Below are 19,580 nucleotides of genomic sequence, written 5' to 3'. Positions count from 1 at the left end.
TTCGTTGAAAATAACATCACGAGCAAAAATAGCATGCAACAATGAATCAAAACCCTTTCAGTTTGTTTGCCTTGGAGTAGAGAGGATATATTTTATGGTCTGAATTAAGTTTACTTGAATTTTAAGGTTTTACTTGATGCTACATCAATTAAGATTCTATTCCATTGAATAATAAATGATGACTACTTGTAAATATGATATAACTGTGTTCGTCTTTAACTACCACATCATTTCAATGAGATCGACTCCCTGACTCCCTCAATTTCAAAAGAAAATGAAAGGACCTTTGATGCAACAATCAACCTCCATATATACCTAACCAGCCTTCTTGTCCTCTCCTTGAGACACTAGAAGCTGCAAACCAATGCTTTAATATTGTTTTCCTAATGAGACTTAACAACTTTCATTTAAAGGGGCCTAGGTCTTCCTTTTTCTTTTTTACAATAAGGAAAATGGAGATTTGAACCATAGTTATCCTAGTAAATTAGAGTCAGCTATGCCACTAAGTGACAAAGGTCTCAACCCTACATATTGCTTCTAGAAAAAAGGTTTCATCATAATGTTTGTTTTAGATTAAAACTCGTCATTTTATGTCTACTTTTTCAGTCCATATTGTGATGTGCTTTGGAAGCGAATTTTCAGTCCATGTGATATATTTTGGAAGTGGATTAGGTCCGTTCTTCTATTCATTTCTTGTTCTGAAAGCCTTTGATTGCCAGACATAATTTTCAAGGCTTTTCTTTCCCTTACATTCTCAGAAATGTACAGCCGCTTGAACACCAGGTTGATGAACTTCATTTTGGATGTGTCCGCTCCCAGTTAACTTTGACCCCCTCTATTTTCAAACTTCTCACAAACTTGATTGTCAATTAAAATTTTGGGCTGGTATGCATTAAGTCATTTGCCAATTTTTCAACTAGTTGCTTATTCAATTTTGTAAGAGCAATTCTGTCATTAAAACGCTACAAGACTAGGACATCACCGGCTGATGCTAGCACCCATTCAACTACTGATGTACAACAATTTCCCTCATAACGTCAACAGCTGTAGCTCAAAAATACAACATGACCGGAGTCGTTAAATTCCATATCGATTTGGGAAGCCAGGCACATGTAAACAACATGGCGCTCACAATCGGTTATGTGACCCCAGAAGAAATCTGATCATAAATGCTAAGAAAATACATGATGGAGATCCAATGCATCGCAATGAAATAAGTTATCCCCTCTACTGTGTGTTCTGTTACAATCAATACAGAAACAATAAATAATAACTAACTCAAAATTTATCAAACAAGGACTTTTCAACTTCTTCAATTAATTTTACAATTTGCAATAGAAGAAAAAAAAAAGGGAAGTCAGATCACAATTATATAGCCCAAAATTGTAATGGCAAAACCATCCTGTCAGCTGAGCAGCACACCTTCGAGGTGAACCGAGCAACAATCTTTCATATTTAGAAGCCTGCTCTTCTGTTTAGTAAGAGCAAAGGTAGATTTTGTTTCCATCTCTTCCAGCAAAAAGAGTCAAAGACAAAAAGTGTTTTGACATCAAAAAGACTCCGGACTTGTTGAGGGTCTAATTCTTGCAGGCATTCCTCTAGGTTCTTCTAATCCATTTGAAATCCAATAACTCAATGGATTCCGGGGTGTGATAGACATTTTGCTCACATCAAGATCAAGCTCTTCCTCAACAACATCTTCATCACTAATACATTCATCATCATCATATGGAGGTCTGACCATTGACCAATACACAAAGTGTGGCCGAATGAACCTTTAGATAATGAAGAAAATAAGTAATGTCAGTAAAACATTCGAAATATATATAAAAACAAATGTTAAATTTCTTGCAACAAAAAATGTTGGACAAAGTTTTCCTCCAATTTGGAGAAATATCCTCCAACCCATGTGGCAATTCATTAAAATATCCATGTAAACTAAATCATACGTCTCATTAGATTATTTAAACAAGTAATATGACCAATTAAATAGGACATGTGACTAAAAATACACAGATAGTTTTATGAATTGTAACATAGCAAGGTTGGGGAATTTCCCTCCAAATCGGTTTGGAGGTAAACTCTATCCAAAAAGGTTATCCTTTTTATCTAAAGTAGAACTTTTATTGGTAAAATGTGGAGAGCCCACCAAACAAAGTTGGTCACCAGTATCTAGCATCCTTACAAAATGAGCTTCATAAACATGGCAAAAGTTTTATTCTCACCATGAGAAAACCAATCAGAATGTGCTCGTGTTATATTTTCCATCATTTCATGGTAATTTTTAAATGGGCTACGAAACATATATAATGCCAAAATCTATAATGCCAACCTGTCACTTTTTTTCAGCAAACATGGGTCAAATGGGAAGAACATATCAAGCCTTTCCATCCCACCAAAAGCTCTAGAATGTTCTGACTCCAGCAAGTCATTAAAATTGAATTCCTCAGATGAGGTAAATAGCTGAGCTGCTTCTGCTTGTCTGCAAAATTCCTCTACAACGGAAGGCAGACATACCTGTCATAAAATGATAACAGACGTAAGACAACGCACAATCTGACAACGTTTAGATTGCCTGACACAATCCAGTAACACTGAAAAATTAAAATAAATAGGAAAAAAGGGACTAAAAAAGGTACATAGTCATAATTTTATTTTTCATTTTTTGATAACATAGGGAACCTTTCTAAAGAAGAGCCTTTTGGACTCTCCTCTAGCTAATAAAACCTATGGGCAACTGATCCCACCTGCCAGAACCAGTTGTCAGGTAATCCAAGGACATTGATGAGCTTGGCAGTTTATGCTCATGCCCAGGAGCACAAGTTACACAATCATAATAAAACATAAACTCTCCTTAATGTCAAAGAAAAACAGGTACTTTTACATATCAAAACTGTAACATATACACTGAGTACTCCGTTTAAGAGTTTTTGGCTGTCCCCCAAGACAGCTCCTCACCTTCAATGGGCTCAATTTATGCTTCAAGATTTGCTCTATAAGGAGAAGATGCGGCTTGAACCAAGCAACATCAATCATTGATTTCATTCGGAAGCAAAGAACATACATGATGGCCTGTGTACAGACAAATAACCATCAGTTTGCAATTTATCAAAGCAGTAAATAACCTCCCTGTAGAATCGAGTTTAATTGCCCAACAGATATTATTGTATAAATAAGGAGCATAGGCACAGGGATCACATAATGCTATTCATAAAGAAACAAGTAAATCTTAGGTTATCCACAGAAAACATTTCATCAGTTTAAAATGGGCTTGTCTAATTCACTTCAATAAAAATTATTCATATAAAAATTAGACTATCAAAAAGGGATTTTGTTAAATTTGTAGTGTAGGAGATTAAATGTTCTCAGCAACACACAGCCAACAAACCACTCATTATAGGCCATTTTCTTAATTTCCAAAAGATATCAAATGTACCAAGTAATGTCTGTGCGCACGCATGCAAAATGGATAAATCAATATTTCAGAAGGCAACTATGCTGGATAACATTACTCTCTATGAACATTTTCTTACTAACATAAGGTACAAAAATCAAAGCTTCTAGTCCCAATTATTGCTAAAGCATAATATACCTGGCATCCAGAGTAGAAAAGTCTATGGGATGTCGGGTTCATTTCACCACCTTTTCTGTTGCAATATTCAAAACACCAATCCACCAACCTGAGAACTCATAAACAAAAGAAAAGTACATTAACCATTAGTTGTTGTAACAAAATATAAATTGCATTCTAAGAAAATATAATGCTTAACAACCTTTTCAAGATGCTAGCAACCAAAGGAGCTGACAGAAAATTCCCACGAGACAAATAACTCGCCAGATAAGCAACAGCACTCATCCTGCAGAGAAGCAGAAAAAAAAATTAGCACCATAGATGATGCTCCTAAAAATAATTAAAATTATATTGCAGAACTTTCAAGTAACTAACTATAAATTCAGACCAGACTAGATATGGGGGAACTGGAGGTGCAAGAACTTAGATGGGATGGTGAAAGAAAATGAGTTATTCCAACTATTGCATGCACTTCAGCTATACAAAGACAAAATGACTTCAAACCAGGTAGTTACCCCTCCTCCCACCCATTGACCACCCCCACCCCCACCCCTGGGCACCCCCCAAAATAAGTCTTATGAGATACCATGTGAGACAGAAAATCAGGAATATGCAACAAAATAATTTAACACCATGTGGTTTGGTTTGGTTTGGTTAAATGTGCCTGGAAAGCACATGAATAACGGGCAAGACGAACAGGCCCCAGACCAAACTTTCAGCTTAATAACCATAATAGGTACTTCACACAATTTGTGGTTCCTTAACAAAGTGCCAAAACCAAATACCTAGAGTTGTTACCATACCAATGCAAAGTGGACAGAATGTACAGAACCAAAAAATAATTATATAACCAATACATAAGTACAAAACACAATCAATTGAAAAAGAATAGTTTGGATCAACTTGGAAGTTCTTCAAAGACAACATTTCCTAAAATACCAATGCAAAATATTATTGTTACCTAAAACAAAAGGTTTGACACTGAAAAATAAAGTCTTTTAATTCACAGCAAGATCATTACCGGAAAGACAGAGGGTAGTCTTCACAAGCAAAAATATCTGCCAGTAACACGGCAAATCTCACACCACAGTTTTCAGGATCTAGAGCACAGGCATAGAACATCACAAACTGCATTACAGAAAAATAAAAGCAATGCATTTTAATGCTGTCAAGTACCAAAAAACCACTAATTATTTAATATTGAGAAACATATGAGAGAAAACACATAAATTTGATGAAATATCTATACCTGAGCAAATTTTGACTTGTATGCAGTAAGAACAGTAATCCGGAATGAGGCTAAAAGAGGTTCAAAGACCTGATCACCACATTTCAATAATATAATAAAATTGGACATTAGCCACAGAGAGTAGTTCAACAGCATTAAAAAATTGAGCATCCAAAAGTACCTCAGTCAAACGGCCACTGACTTCACATGATTTGAGATGCTCAAAAGTTAGCACCATCAGGCTATCTAATTTTTCAGCAGTTGAGTTTCCTCCCAAACTCTTCCGACTTAATTCTCTTGGAAACTGTAAGAGTATATCCTAGATTACTTTAAATATCAGGCTAATCAATCTCAAGCATTCTAGAAAATCAGCAGAGAACAAGATCACATAAGTAAACAAAAGACTTCCCAAACAGTATAATATACCAAAGGTTTAAAATTTGGCAGGAACCAATACACTTTTCTCATATGTATTTTTGCCACTAGGGCATTCGTTATTAGTGGTTATCATGTGTTCGGATAATTCAGGACTGGGACAAAAAGGAAGGACTAAAACAAAGAGTTGAGGCAGGATAAACCAACATGAATGTCAATGAATCAATGGAATATAAGACCATAGATTTGAAAAATGATCCAATCTAAGACACAATCAAAGCCAGTGAGTCAAATCCAACAATCTGATACCATTTCTTCATTCAGAAGATTATATGATGAAACAAGATATACAGCAGTTTTGAATATAGTATATCTACCTCAGTGCCATCTTCCTCATCATAATCTGCAAAGTCATCCATATCTTCAATCTCCATCTGAAATATTCCTTTACTAGAGTCGTCATGTAAAATGCCATCCCATCCAATATCCACCTATACGAAGTTAATACATGATTATATATAGATGCAGTGACATTTTTTGCGACTAACTTGTTAGGGAAATTCAATCTACTTACATCCAAATCTATGAGAGTATCCATCAATGCCATAAGCATAGTGCTACTAACAAATTCTCCAATTGCACCACTCTCCAGCTTTAACATGTTCTCTGCATATACGACCACCATCTACAAGAACAGTGAGAATAATTTCAGATCTAATAATCCACAGAAGTAATATTCCAATCAATATTAGCAAAAACTTTAAGGCAGCAAAACACAGTCCCAAACATACTATATAGGAAACTGAAACCATGAACATAATAATAAAAAGTTATGAGAAAGAAGCCAATGAGCTATAGCTCTAATCCCCCCATACTAATGGAATGGAGGGTGAAGTCTTGGGTTCAAGACCCACTAGGTGCATGTGTAACTACTTACTGATAGTAAAATAAAATAAAATATAGTAATAGGAAGGAACAATCAAATTTTCATTAGGGACAAATGGCAAACCACGGATGTCGTCATATACAAGTATACAACATTAGCTCCAGAACAATACAATCATCAATGTTTTATTTGATGGATAAACAACCAAAATTCTGAAACTGGAAAGAGTTTGTTTCAAAGCTTGCAAAGGTGAGCTCGGTAGTGTTCACCTAGGCACTCGCCTCTGAAGCCTTGAGGCAATGCACAAGCCTTAATGAGACACAATGTTGGTAAAAGCGAGCTCTGAGCATGCCACAAAGCTTCATACTTGAAGTGCTTCAAGTAGCTAAAGCGAAGTGTATTGTGCCTGTTCTAATAAGCAGAAAGTCGCACTTTTTGCATCTTTTATTTGTTGTCTAAAAAAGATAAATAACTTATTGGACTCTCAATTTTTTATACCAATTTTATTGTGTTATACAACACATCAGCCAAATTCTCATTACTTATCAACACAATAAGTTCTAGAATAAGAGAGAGAAATGAAAGGGTGGCCAACGGGTTCAAGTTCCAGTTCACAACATACTCCAAATGAGAAAGAGGTTAACTAAGATGAAGTAGATGGGGAAGACGATGAGAAAGATGATAAGGGTTACAAATCTTGTGATGACAATGATGATGGTCCTATGCATAATGAGAATGATGATTATATAATATAGGGTTGCACTACATTGCCTATGTTAGGCATAGAATTCAGTGCTTACAATTCTAGTGCTTTTTGGCTTTGCTTTTTGGGTAAATTTTAATTCAACCATGCACCTCATTTCAATCATGGCTATCAAATATCGGGGTTGTGTGTATTTTGTAAAGAGCAAGAGTATTGTATAAAATGCTATATGATTACTTGATTATTAGATTGTTATATTGTGCATTTTTATTTTTACTACATAGAAAGTTTAAGAATTGATCTAGCCTATGTAGGATTTGAAGCTACAACCTCTTTGCAATTGCACAAGACTCTAACCATTTGAGTTAATGGGCGAAATATATTACTAATTTCATTTTTTTTAATTATATTTTATAAATCCTTCAACTAAAAAATATTATACATTAGTTTTGGAAAACGTGTGATTTACTTCAATCAAGTGCGTTCTTAAGCTTTGCACCTAGGCTGCTCCAAAGGCCTTTGTACGTAAGTGCACCTCAGCTCTTGGAATACATATTTTGAACCCAACTTCCATGTTGTGGATAAATTAGATCCATAACATGGAAGTTCAGTTCATAATATGTATACTAAATGTGTTGATAACCTAGTGTCTTACTTCACTCAGGTGAGTGCCTTTTTGACTTTCAAACCTCACGCAATACAAAACTTGGTGTCTTGAGATCACCTTCAGCCTTTAACAACATTGGTTCATTATAACCAATTGCTATAATTTGAATGTTAAACCATCAAAACAACAATGATATGCATGAAAGATGACCTGCAAACTAAAACCATCAAATTGCCATGGGGGTTATCAAGAGGTGCACCACCTTACCCCGCCCATTTGGCCCCAAATATAAATGCCATATAACAATTAAAAACTCACGCGTAATAACTTACAACAAAATTTTGCAAAAAAATAGGCTAAAGTACACTTTTGGCCCTTAAAGTTAGGGATTGTTCTCATTTTGGCCCTTCATGTTTGATTTGTTTTCATATTGGCCCCTAACATTTCAAAATCTTCATTTTGGCCCTTCGTGTTTGATTTGGTTTTCTGCTTGGCCAAGCAAAAAAACAAATCAAACGTGAAGAGCCAAAATGAAAACAACCTGAAACTTTAAGGGCCAAAAGGGTACTTTTGTCAAAAAAACCATATCATGTTTGCACTCAAAGTTCATATTGTGAAGTGCTTATTGAACTCACGGGTTCCTTCTCATAGATTGGCATTTTCCGAGAAATAATTGGACATAGCTTTGAAGGAGCAAGAGGCACCAAATCAGCAATGTGTTTCAGAGCTAAATGCACACGAGAAAGAACTTGGTCTTTTTTGGCAATACCACGTGGCTGCTTCAGCATATCTATGAAAGAGAAAGGTGGTGTGAAACTGCTCACAAGCATTTCCAAACATGATTCAACATATTTTCCATTCGAAGAAGCCTGCAGTATGGTAAGGTTAAAATCAATCATAGAAGGTTCACCATACTTTCTTCAGAGGGAAAAAAAAGTCATCAAGTATAGCAATATAAGTGATGCCCAAAACCCACATACCAAGGATATTATTAGTCCAAGCAAAGCATCCATCACATCAGGTCCATAGTTCCACATGTTCATGTCAAAAATCTGAAGAACACTTGCCATAAAAAAAATTTAAAAATTCAACAAAACATAACAGCATCAATAAGCACACAAATCCAAGTATCATCTACTCACCGAAGAAAGAAGAGCTTCATGAAGAGAAATATCTATATAAGAAACTGCTCCAGATAGCGCCTTTAAACTTGTCTGCAGGGCATATGTAAAGAAGAATTTATGATTCAAAAGAATGAATTAAGAGGTGAATAAATAAAAAAACTAAATCTTTGGGGGGGGGGGGGGAAATTAAATAAAAGCATATCTAAATAAAGGTAAAGGGCCTACCACAAGCAGTGCCACCTCATCAGGGGCAAGTCCTTTTGAATGGTGCATTACCCCAACAAGCTGATTATAACTGTCACAATCACCCTGTTGCAAGTAGAACATATTGTTAAAATATAAGATGAAAATTAAACACTTGACAATAAACTTCGTTCAGCAAGTGAATAATTAAACCAATAATTTCACTATCAATATATTATTTTTACCCAACCAAAACATGAAAGAAGGCAAGTCAATTGTAGAAAATCAATTCTAAGCCTGCTAATTAGAAAATTTTGCTGATCTATATTTCAAAGAGCTGCCCTAAACTATGGTGCCAAGAAGAGATTGAGCATAGACAACATGATTGTGTGATGGACAAACTTGAATGATATATTTACAAAGCTGATGAAAGGAGAGCAAGGAAGTCAAACCAAAAAATCAGAGAAAAGAATAATCACAAGCACATTAAAACCCTGCAAAAACTGCCATGATTATGAAGCCCACCAAATAAATTCCCGTTACCATACTTTCGTAATTAAATATAACTAAAGCCGATGAAAACAAGGTGACTACTAAAACGATCATATTAAATTGAAAGAAATGAAAAGTGTGCAAGTCACAGAGAAAGCAATTGCTTACCGATGAGACAGAATTGAGTGCGTCCCTAACATGGTAGACTAACTCTGAATCACTGAAATGATTAAAATCATCATCCTCCATTTCATTAAATGTCTGCTCCTTGATGTTGTAACCAAATTCTTCGGCTCCCATGACCCTACTGATCGTCGTCGTTTCAGCAGGGCCTAGGAGTGCCAACTTTTAATGATAATTAATTAATTAATTAATACCTGCAAAATGGATAAATACGGAAAAAGTGAACCTCAAAAACGGTCTTGGTAGACTCTTTAAGTACTAGACAAAAGATGAACATGCCAAATGTGAGAAAAACACAACTCATAAAATGTATGTCAACATACAGATGGAATGTAACTATTTTTTTTTTTTTTTCACATAGCTATATGTTATGAGTCGTAATTTATAAATCTAGTAAACAAAAAGGGGTAGTGTTTAATTGTATGATAAATTGATAAGGAGCAAATATATGAACCGCAACAGCAATAATAGCTTAAACAGTAATACAAATTATAACTGGAAAAAAAAATCATAATAATTGAAAAAAGAGTGATACAAAACCTGAACCAAGGATGTCCTTGAAATCATCGGCGGAAAAGGGTTGTGTTGACTGCCAAAAAGGCCGACAAGTACGCAAGCAGCGACAACCTTTATCTCTGCTAAATCAAAGGAAAAACAATCTCGGGAAATAAAGATGAAACTTATATATTATTCTTGTAGTTTGATCGGAGAGGGTGATTTGGTTTTTTTTAAGGTGAGGTAGCGCCTAGGGTTTACAGAAGAGGAACGAGCTGGCAGGCAATACGATGTAGGCGGTGGCTAGGGTTTACACACTGCTTGTACCTAAGTTTTCTTTCTTTTTTGTCGTGGCTGATAATGACATGGAGGGAGAGAAGGTGCCTTTTGATTTGACTTTTGTTGACCTTGGGAAGTTGTGATTACTGATTATTTATTATTTTAATGATTACTTCTCTCTTTTCTTTTTTCTCAGCCAATTACACTTGTACCTAGTTTTGCGCTGGCCTTTTTTTTTTTTTTTTTTTACGTGTGCTTGTTTTTTTATATTGATTTTCCCTAATTTCGAACAATAATAATCGTATCTTATACTACTACACCTGCTACATACGGCGTTTGGACAAAATATTTTCTCCTGATTTTGTCAAAAGGAAACAATCGAATTTGACACTTTTGAAATGGTAAGATCAAAAAAACAATGCCCTACAATAGGGTCATTCTACGGTACCCACATATTTTTTTAGTGGGTACCGTACTCACCCAAATCTTAACCGTGTATTTTTATTGTTTCAATCCTGACCATTTATTTAATTTAAGTAGTAAACCTATTACCGGCTGAATGGGTAGTGTATAAATAAAAAACCAAAAAGAAAAGAAAGAAACAGAGGACGAGCGATGGGTTAAAAAAAAAAAAAAGAGAGAGAGAACGAAAGAGGGCCAAGAAGATGAACGAGAGACCAGGCAAGCAATGTTCCACCTTCAGATCATCTGCCACTGTCATTGTTGATCATTTTTTTAGCATTTGAGAAGATGTTTATTTATTTATTTGCTGTGGTTTTTCGAATTGATTTCTCAGCTTCTTTGTGCTGATTCAGATTGATTTTAATTCTGATTCAGTTGTTGGGTTTTGATAATTTTCTTTTTTCGATTTGAATTCTAGGGTTTCGGAAAAAAATTACGGCAGGAGCATCCAGATTTTTGCTACGCTTTTTTGAATTTGTTGTAAGTATTCTATTTTATTCCTGGTTTTTTTTTTTCAAAATAATTGTTTTGTTTTTGATAAATTTATTTGTAAATAAGTTTAGGTAATATATTTGATTGATTTTTTTTTTTAGGGTTTCTGTTAATTGTGTAGTTGATGTATATATTGTGTTAATTATGGTTAATAAATGATGATTGAGAATATATGGTAAGAAGAAATTGTATTTCCGTTGCGACCATTTCAGAGTCTGAAATGCCTAACAATCTGGATCCTTTTGTTCTTGTATGTTGTGGCCCTTGAGCCTTGAAGAGTAATTTAAGTCTCATAAACTTTATGTTGTAGTAAATTCTTCATTCTAGATTATTTTACTAACATTGTTGGATGGTTGAACCACAATGTGGAAAGGAGGGAGAAGGAGTGTATATTATTTATTAAATTTATTGTCAGCATCTTTGCTTCCCTATAAAAGAAAAAGAGAAAAGTCTAAAGGCTTAAGTTTAACGCAATATACAGAAGTTGAGTACAAACTATACTGTGTTCTGTGTTTGGTATTCAAATCTGGATTTTGATTTTTAATCCTTTTCCTCTCTATTTGTTGAAGTCACCCTATAACTTGTTACTTTTATTACTAAGATTTGTAAATATCAAATTTCATTTGTGGTTTCATAAGTAATTTCTACTGTTGTTTTATAATGTTCATTTCTATGCATAGATTTGGTTAATGTAGTTCCTGATGAGCAGAACTGATTTGGTCTGGGTGCACAAAGAGTTCGGTATCACTCTGGTTGTTGTTCTTTCTTATTTTTGCAAACCCCTAGTGAGTTTGCAAACTATGAGAATAAAATCTTAAATTTAGTAGGCTTCTTTATTTTGGGGTCAAATATCCTCCATTTAATTTGTGTTTCTTTTAGTCCAAATTGTATGTATTACTATGTTATTTATTTGTACACACTATAAAGTTTATAACTTTGTGTTATTTAAGTTGCAATGTTTTAGTGGGCATACGTGCTAGGCGTTTGGGGGAATGACTAAACATCTATACTTGCAATTAGCATGCTCTATTTCTGTTTTGTTAAAACTTAAAAACACTGTGGTCATTGTGTGGTTTAGAACTTTTTAACTTTCGTTCAAGTAATATAGAGTCATAGACTTTGAAAGAGATAGTGAACCCCATCTTTTGTTTTCATTTTAAACTGGTTCCTGTCTAATCTGTAGGTTGTTTTTGTTCTCCAAGTCAAGAATATTTCATCTGGGTCTTACTGTTTTTTTATTTTTTCTTTTGGCCTTTAAATATAATAAACATGATTACTGCTTAGTTTTTGAATTTGATTGAGTTTTCTAGGTTCCTATTTCATGGTTTTGGAGATGCTTGATTCTCTTCCACTCATTGAGTGCAGCAACCTGAGGTTTTTTTTTTTTTTTGGATAAATTGCAGCAACCTGAGTGTTTTTTGATAAACTGCAGGCTGCAGCAACCTGAGGTTTTTTGATAAACTGCAGCAACCTATTGTTTGTTTGATAAACTGTAGCAACCTATTGTTTGTTTGATAAACTGTAGCAACCTATTGTTTGTTTGATAAACTGTAGCAACCTATTGTTTGTTTGATAAACTGTAGCAACCTGAGGTTAGTTCTTTTTCTTCCTCCTTTATTTGGTGGATATATGATGGCTTGTGGGAGATCTGCTTTTGGTTGTTGCATTTGGGAGTTTTGAACAACATTTGATGATTTGTTCTAAAAATGCACACCATGTGTTTGATGTTTTGTTCTATAAGCTTTGTAGTAGCCTAGTGGAGCTAGTGTGCCTATCTTATGCAATTTTAACTAACTAATTTACTTAATCATGGAGTAAAAGATTGAAAAATTTTCAATCAAATCTTGATGCAAAATAATAGATAGGAGATTGATAATGTTATTTGGATAGTGTCTTGTCGAAGTGGCATAGCATCTTTTTCTTTCTCTTTTTCTCTCCTGCTCAAAACTTACATTTAATATGAAGTTAAATCATTTTGCAAGGGTAGGATGAAGAATTGGCTCATACAATTGAAGTCCATGTAACAAGACCAAGCTCTAAAATAGAGCTGAAACATTGATATGCACCCACAATCATTTACATTATTACTCAACTTTCAGATAATAAGAAACCTCTCAAAGGTTCATTATATGATTATATCCTTTTTTTAGCATGTTGTTGTTTACTAGATTTTTTTTATTTAATAAACTTATTATATATGATTTTGAATTTGTTGATATTGTCAGGTTGAGCTAGATGAGCCAAAGTTCTTGAATAATAATAGTTATATAAATAAATATCTAAGGCTCTATGCAAAGAGATTTGCTCTTATGAACATCTCTCTTTTTTTTTTTTCTTTTTTTTTTCAAGATCTAATAGTTATATCATGTAAATGCAGATATTTCTGTTGTCAGTGGATTTGCAGAATGGATAATAAGAAATTGCTACAAGTTAGAAGTTGCCCTGTTGAGAACTTAAGAATGAATGATCCAGAAATGCATATGCTTTTGATTGTCTCTTTTTCAAATATAGATGTGAACAAGACACATTGTAGTGGATTTTTTTTTTAAATGATTTTTTTCCTTTAAAAATGGATTTCTTTGTAGTTTGTATGCTTCTTTTAGATACTTTACAACAAGAGACCGGCCTGTAGTTCATGAAAGTGAGTAATATATCAACTTAAATTATAAATATTATGAGATGAAAATCACCATATTTAGATCCAAGTGCAAGTAGGTGGTCTGATTTCTTTGGATCATCTATAGCACATACAAACAAAATTAGTGAATTTTGTTATTTCATATGTGAATTTATGGAAAAGTGATTTCTTAGTAAACAAATTGTGGCATATACATATGGAATATTTCCCTTGTCAATATATTAGTGGTATACTTCTTGATTTTAACTAACCTAGTAATCATAATAGATTTAATATATTTAGCAGTAAAATCTACCCCCACCTTATTGTGTTTAATACGTGTAAGTGACTTGTTGGAACAACTCATAAAGCCTAGTTTGCCTATCCAAAAATCTATTCAAGGAGGCATTCATGGCTTCACTATGTTGTGTAGTCTTGTACCTAGAAAAAAATGACTTCTCATGTAAGATAATCTTTTGCATGAATGTGCATGATTGTCCATAATATCTAGATTGATTATAATTGTACTCTCCATTGATAATGATTATAATGGAACAATAAAAATTATTTTTAGTAATATGATAAATTCATATTTTGCAAGTCCAAGTTGTTACTAATAGCAAATTATTAGTTGGATATGATGACAGATTTTTACTCATTATCTTGTCAATTAGGTTATCAATGGCATTTTCATTACCTCATGTATTTATTAAAAATGTTACTAAAAATGTAGAAGGTCTAAGAAAAAAAATATTTTGAAAAAATATTTTATGATCTTAAATTCAAATTCAAATTTAGGTATCACAATGGAATTTCAAATCCTTTGTTATATAAGAAGACCCAAACAAGGAATTTTAAAATCAATAGATTACAAATCAGGGCATTTTAAATCCATTGGTTCAAAATAATCCAAATGTTGTCATCCAAATGAATTTCAAATATTTCGGTCATTTTTTAGGTTTTAGGGGTTTTCGATAATTTTTTAGGTTTCAAGGGCATTACGGTCATTTTTTAGATTCTAAGGGTTTTTTTTTTGTCTTTTTTTTAAATTAATTTATTTATTTTTATTTTCTTTTGGTATTTTGGTCATTTTATAGGTTTTAATGGCATTATAATCAACTTTTAGGTTTTAGGGTCATTTAGTCATTTTTTTTAAATTCTAAGGGTATTTTGATCATCTTTTAGGTTCTAAAAATATTCCGGTAATTTTAGAGGGTTTCGGGGGTATTTGGGCCATTTTATAAGTTTTGAGGGTATTTTAGTCATTTTTAAGTTTTTTAGTCATTTCGGCCATTTGTGGCAGAAATACTATCATATATGATATTGGTACTACTTAATGTGATAATGGAATCATTAAATGTGAGGAAAAAAAAAGGGAACTATTGAATGTGACAAAAGTACGGTTACATGTGATGTTGGTACTACCCAGTGTGACGATGGAACTGTTAAATGTGAGTAAAAATTAAAGTACCATCGAATATGAGAAAAATACAGTCAAATAAAATGTTAATATTGCTTAATGTGATAATGGAATCATCAAATGTGAGAAAAAAAAATGAATCACTGAATGTGACAAAAGTACAATCACATGTGATGTTAGTACTGCGCTTTGTGAGACTGGTACCATAAAATGTGAGGAAAAAAAATAAGAGAACCGCTGAATGTGACAAAAGTACAATCACATGTGATGTTGGTACTATGCAATGTGAGGATAGTACCATAAAATGTGAGGAAAAAAAATAAGGGAACCACTGAATGTGACAAAAGTACAGTCACATGTGATGTTGCTACTGCGCAATGTGAGGCTGTACCATAAAATATGATGAAAAAAAATAAGAGAACCACCAAATGTGACAAAAATACAATCACGTGTGATGTTAGTATTGCGCTTTGTGAGACTGATACCATAAAATGTGAGGAAAAAAAAAAGAAATCACCGAATGTGACAAAAGTACAGTCATATGTGATGTTGGTACTGCGCAATGTGAGGATGGTACCATCAAATGTGAGGAAAAAAATAAGAGAACCACCGAATGTAACAAAAGTACAATCACATGTGATATTAATACTACACAATGTGAGGATGATACCATTAAATGTAAGAAAAAAAAGTAAAGGAACCACCGAATATGACAAAAGTACAGTTATATGTGATGTTAGTACTACACAATGTGAGGATGATACCATTAAATGTAAGAAAAAATAAGGGAACCACTGAATGTGACAAAAGTACAATCACATGTGATGTTAGTACTACACAATGTGAGGATGATACCATCAACTACGAGAAAAAAATAAAGGAACCATCGAATGTGACAAAAGTACAGTCACATGTGATGTTGGTACTGCACAATATGAGGATAGTACCATCAAATGTGATGTTTTGGTAACCTGATATAGCAGGTTGCCTATTAGTGGGTACCATACCCCCCAAAAAAAAAGAGGGGTACTGTAGAATTACCCCCTACAATAATATCATTATTAGATAGATGATGCAAAGCAAAATAGGGTTCGTTAGACTATCCAATATAAACTATAATTTGGCAACTATGACTCTAATTTAGGCTTCATTGTTTTTTTTTTTTTTTTTTTTTGGAAAAATAAACAATGTTAAAGTTTGGTTCCAAAATAGTTAAGAGTTATTTTTTCTAACCTATTACAAGGGTGAATTATAAAATTGTTAATATGTATTATTTAAACAAGTTACATGACCCATTAAAAAAAATCATATTTTTTATGTTGTTTATAGTATTATAAATATTAAATCTAGTGGGTTGAAGAAGAATCCTTCAATTAGAGGACAACCTTGTTCAAACATCATTAAAGCACTTGTTGAGCAATTCAATCATTGTAATTTCAAATCACCATTCCCCAACTTGACCAAAGAGAGAGAGGGAGGGAGGACAAAAAGAGTACAAGAAAAAAAGAAAAAAAGATGAATGGAAATACACAAATGTGTGGGATAGAATTAAAATGATAAGAGGTGTGAAAATATATTTTCCCTTAATATGAAATTTGTATCACTTGAATGAGTTTACTGGTAAGTTATAGGCCAAATTGGCAATCTTGGAAAATCTTGTAAATTTCTATTGTGGTATGGCAAATTATAATCCATAATAACCTCTGTGGGGGCCAACTATCTAGAATGTAATATTAAAACTGTATGAATTGGGCCTATGGCCCAATCCGAGGATATCAACCAATCCGAGGATGGTTAAATAAGATTATAATGGAAACGGTATAAGAAGAAGAAATAAAGATTGTATGTGATAGTCCAAAATACGTCCGAGGAGATAATTCACCTCGGAAACGGGGATCCGAGATCGGTAAGAATATCTTATCATCCCAGGCATCCTTCAAGGTTGCATCACAACTAAGAGTTGGGCATTGGATAAATGATGAGCAAATGGTGGCAACAAATATCTTCAAAAGCTGCTACCTCCACATTAAATGTCTCTCAACCAACTCTTTGGCCGCATTAATGTGGAAGTGATACCTGAACAGTGATCAAACAGCCTTACAGCTATTAGTTGATGATTCTGGGAGGTGTTGGATGGGATAAGAAGGAGTTCCTAGAACCCAACCCACATGTGTATGGTAGGGATGATACCAAGATTGTAGCATAAAGCATGAGAAGGTGGCCTAAAGGAAGGGATTGGAAAAAATCAAGAAATCTTGATAAAAAAAAATATTGCAAACACTTGTAACTGTGTTCTTCAACAAGATATTATAATATAAGCTCCTCAGGCCGTGCCGATGACAGATTTTCTTATTTTACTTGTGTTCAACAACCTTAATTCAACAACTTTTATTGTCTATCTTTTGGAGTAGAATTAATTCTTTCACCCACGCTCTATAAATTTATTGTTTGGGCTTGTTGGGCTTAAACTCAATCCTACACTAGGTCCAATCCAAATTGAGCCCTTACAACCTCGTAATAATCATTTATGAATGACCATATAATCAATGAAGAGTTGCCAATGAAATGACACATTTGAAAGGTCGCTTTATGTCAAGATAGGCATTCTAAAATATTGCCAATGTTGTTACTAGTTGTTGGGGACACAATCATGTTATTTGCCTCACATTTCCTCATAATTATTAAAAAAAAAAAAAACATATTTTATGTAACGATCTCACTCAAGTGACAATTAATATTGTATGAATGAACTACTCTTCTCACTTGAGTAAGATTGTATTGCATAAGCAAATTCTTTGGAAATTGTTTTAAATTCTAAACATAAAGTTTTGCACATCCCTCACTCATATCACACTCAAAGCAAGGTTTAGACAAACTTTGCTTATTCTTGTTCGTCCCTCACTAAAGTGAAACTCAATCTCACTGAAGTGAGACTCATAAACCCAAAATTTTCTTCTTGTTAAGTATTCTTCGATTTTCTACTTTTAAAGTACCATTTGCATTTATATACCTATGTGTGCAACGATTATGATTTATTACACAAGTAAGAACCTATTGTATAATTGCAAGAGCTGCATGAACCATGGTTTAGGAGTATTCATAGTTTTCTAATCTGTTTAATGTTAAGTCTATTAATGAACTCAATGGTAGGAAAGTGTAAGTGATAGTTAGGATACTCATGCAATTTCCAACTATAATAATTGTATCTTATACTACACCTGCTACATACGGCGTTTGGACAAAATACTTTCTCTTGATTATGTTAAAAGGAAACAATCAAATTTGATACTTTTGAAATGATAAGATCAAAAAAACAATGCCCTACAATAATATCATTATTAGATGATGATGCAAAGCAAAATAGGGTTCATTAGGCTATCCAATATAAACTATAATTTGGCAACTATGACTCTAATTTAGGGTTCTTTTTTTTTTTTTTTTGAAAAATAAACAATGTTAAAGTTTGGTTCCAAAATAGTTAAAGAGTTATTTTTTCTAACCTATTACAAGGGTGAATTATAAAATTGTTAATATGTATTATTTAAACAAGTTACATGACCCATTAAAAAAATCATATTTTTTATGTTGTTTATAGTGTTTTAAATATTAAATCTAGTGGGTTGAAGAAGAATCCTTCAATTAGAGGACAACCTTGTCCAAACATCATTAAAGCACTTGTTGAGCAATTCAATCATTATAATTTCAAATCACCATTCCCCAACTTGACCAAAGAGAGAGAGGGAGGGAGGACAAAAAGAGTACAAGAAGAAAAAAAAAAAAAAGATGAATAGAAGTACACAAATGTGTGGTATAGAATTAAAAGGAATTAAAGTAAAGATAAGAGGTGTGAAAATATCTTTTCCCTTCATATGAAATTTGTATCACTCGAACGAGTTTACTGGTAAGTTATAGGCCAAATTGGCAATCTTGGAAAATCTTGTAAATTTCTATTGTGGTATGGCAAATTATGATCCACAATAACCTCGTAAATAACCATCTATGAATGACTATATAATCAACAAAGAGTTGCCAATGAAATGACACATTTGAAAGGTCACTTTATGTCAAGATAGGCATTCTAAAATATTGCCAATGTTGTTACTAGTTGTTGGGGACACAATCATGTTATTTGCCTCACATTTCCTCATAATTCTATTAAAAAAAAAATAAAAAAACTATGTAACGGTCTCACTCAAGTGACAATTAACATTGTATGAATGAACTACTCTTCTCACTCGAGTAAGATTGTATTGCATGAGCAAATTCTTTTGAAATTGTTTTAAATTCTAAACATAAAGTTTTGCACGTCCCTCACTCATATCACACTCAAAGCAAGGTTTTGACAAATTTTGCTTATTCTTGTCTGTCCCTCACTAAAGTGAAACTCAATCTTGCTGAAGTGAGACTCATAAACCCAAAATTTTCTTCTTGTTAAGTATTCTTTGATTTTCTACTTTTAAAGT

The 19,580-nt window shown here is 33.3% G+C and overlaps 1 protein-coding gene and 2 long non-coding RNA genes across 5 annotated transcripts; 1 reads left to right on the top strand and 2 right to left on the bottom strand.

Annotated features, from left to right (window-relative positions):
• Window positions 1–1,029: 1,029 nt before the first annotated feature.
• On the bottom strand, window positions 1,030–10,233 carry LOC115994915 (RNA polymerase I-specific transcription initiation factor RRN3). 3 transcript variants are annotated; one of them, XM_031119255.1, is made up of 16 exons: window positions 9,893–10,231; window positions 9,338–9,546; window positions 8,720–8,803; window positions 8,513–8,584; window positions 8,351–8,422; window positions 8,006–8,239; window positions 5,749–5,859; window positions 5,552–5,665; window positions 4,981–5,103; window positions 4,821–4,889; window positions 4,593–4,699; window positions 3,774–3,857; window positions 3,593–3,680; window positions 2,959–3,072; window positions 2,333–2,517; window positions 1,030–1,775 (listed from the first exon to the last, which is right to left on the bottom strand). In XM_031119255.1, exons 2-16 carry the CDS (start codon window positions 9,467–9,469, stop codon window positions 1,550–1,552), a joined length of 1,815 nt encoding a protein of 604 aa, XP_030975115.1. In that variant the 5' UTR covers window positions 9,470–9,546; window positions 9,893–10,231; the 3' UTR covers window positions 1,030–1,549. The 3 variants fall into 3 exon arrangements, with proteins under 3 accessions (XP_030975115.1, XP_030975114.1, XP_030975116.1); XM_031119254.1 differs by having other exon boundaries at window positions 1,052–1,775; window positions 4,981–5,118; window positions 9,893–10,233; XM_031119256.1 differs by lacking the exons at window positions 9,338–9,546; window positions 9,893–10,231 and having other exon boundaries at window positions 1,052–1,775; window positions 4,981–5,118; window positions 8,351–8,432.
• A 771-nt stretch (window positions 10,234–11,004) lies between these two features.
• On the top strand, window positions 11,005–13,755 carry LOC115994172. The gene is made up of 2 exons (XR_004093135.1): window positions 11,005–11,068; window positions 13,458–13,755. It is a non-coding gene; the product is annotated as an uncharacterized LOC115994172 (long non-coding RNA).
• Window positions 12,471–13,200, bottom strand: LOC115994173. Its single transcript, XR_004093136.1, has 2 exons — window positions 12,668–13,200; window positions 12,471–12,609 (listed from the first exon to the last, which is right to left on the bottom strand). It is a non-coding gene; the product is annotated as an uncharacterized LOC115994173 (long non-coding RNA).
• Window positions 13,756–19,580: the final 5,825 nt, after the last annotated feature.

The sequence above is a fragment of the Quercus lobata genome, chromosome 6 (assembly GCF_001633185.2).
Source record: "Quercus lobata isolate SW786 chromosome 6, ValleyOak3.0 Primary Assembly, whole genome shotgun sequence".
Taxonomy (NCBI): domain Eukaryota; kingdom Viridiplantae; phylum Streptophyta; class Magnoliopsida; order Fagales; family Fagaceae; genus Quercus; species Quercus lobata.
This window is presented reverse-complemented; position numbering and strand designations above follow the sequence as displayed.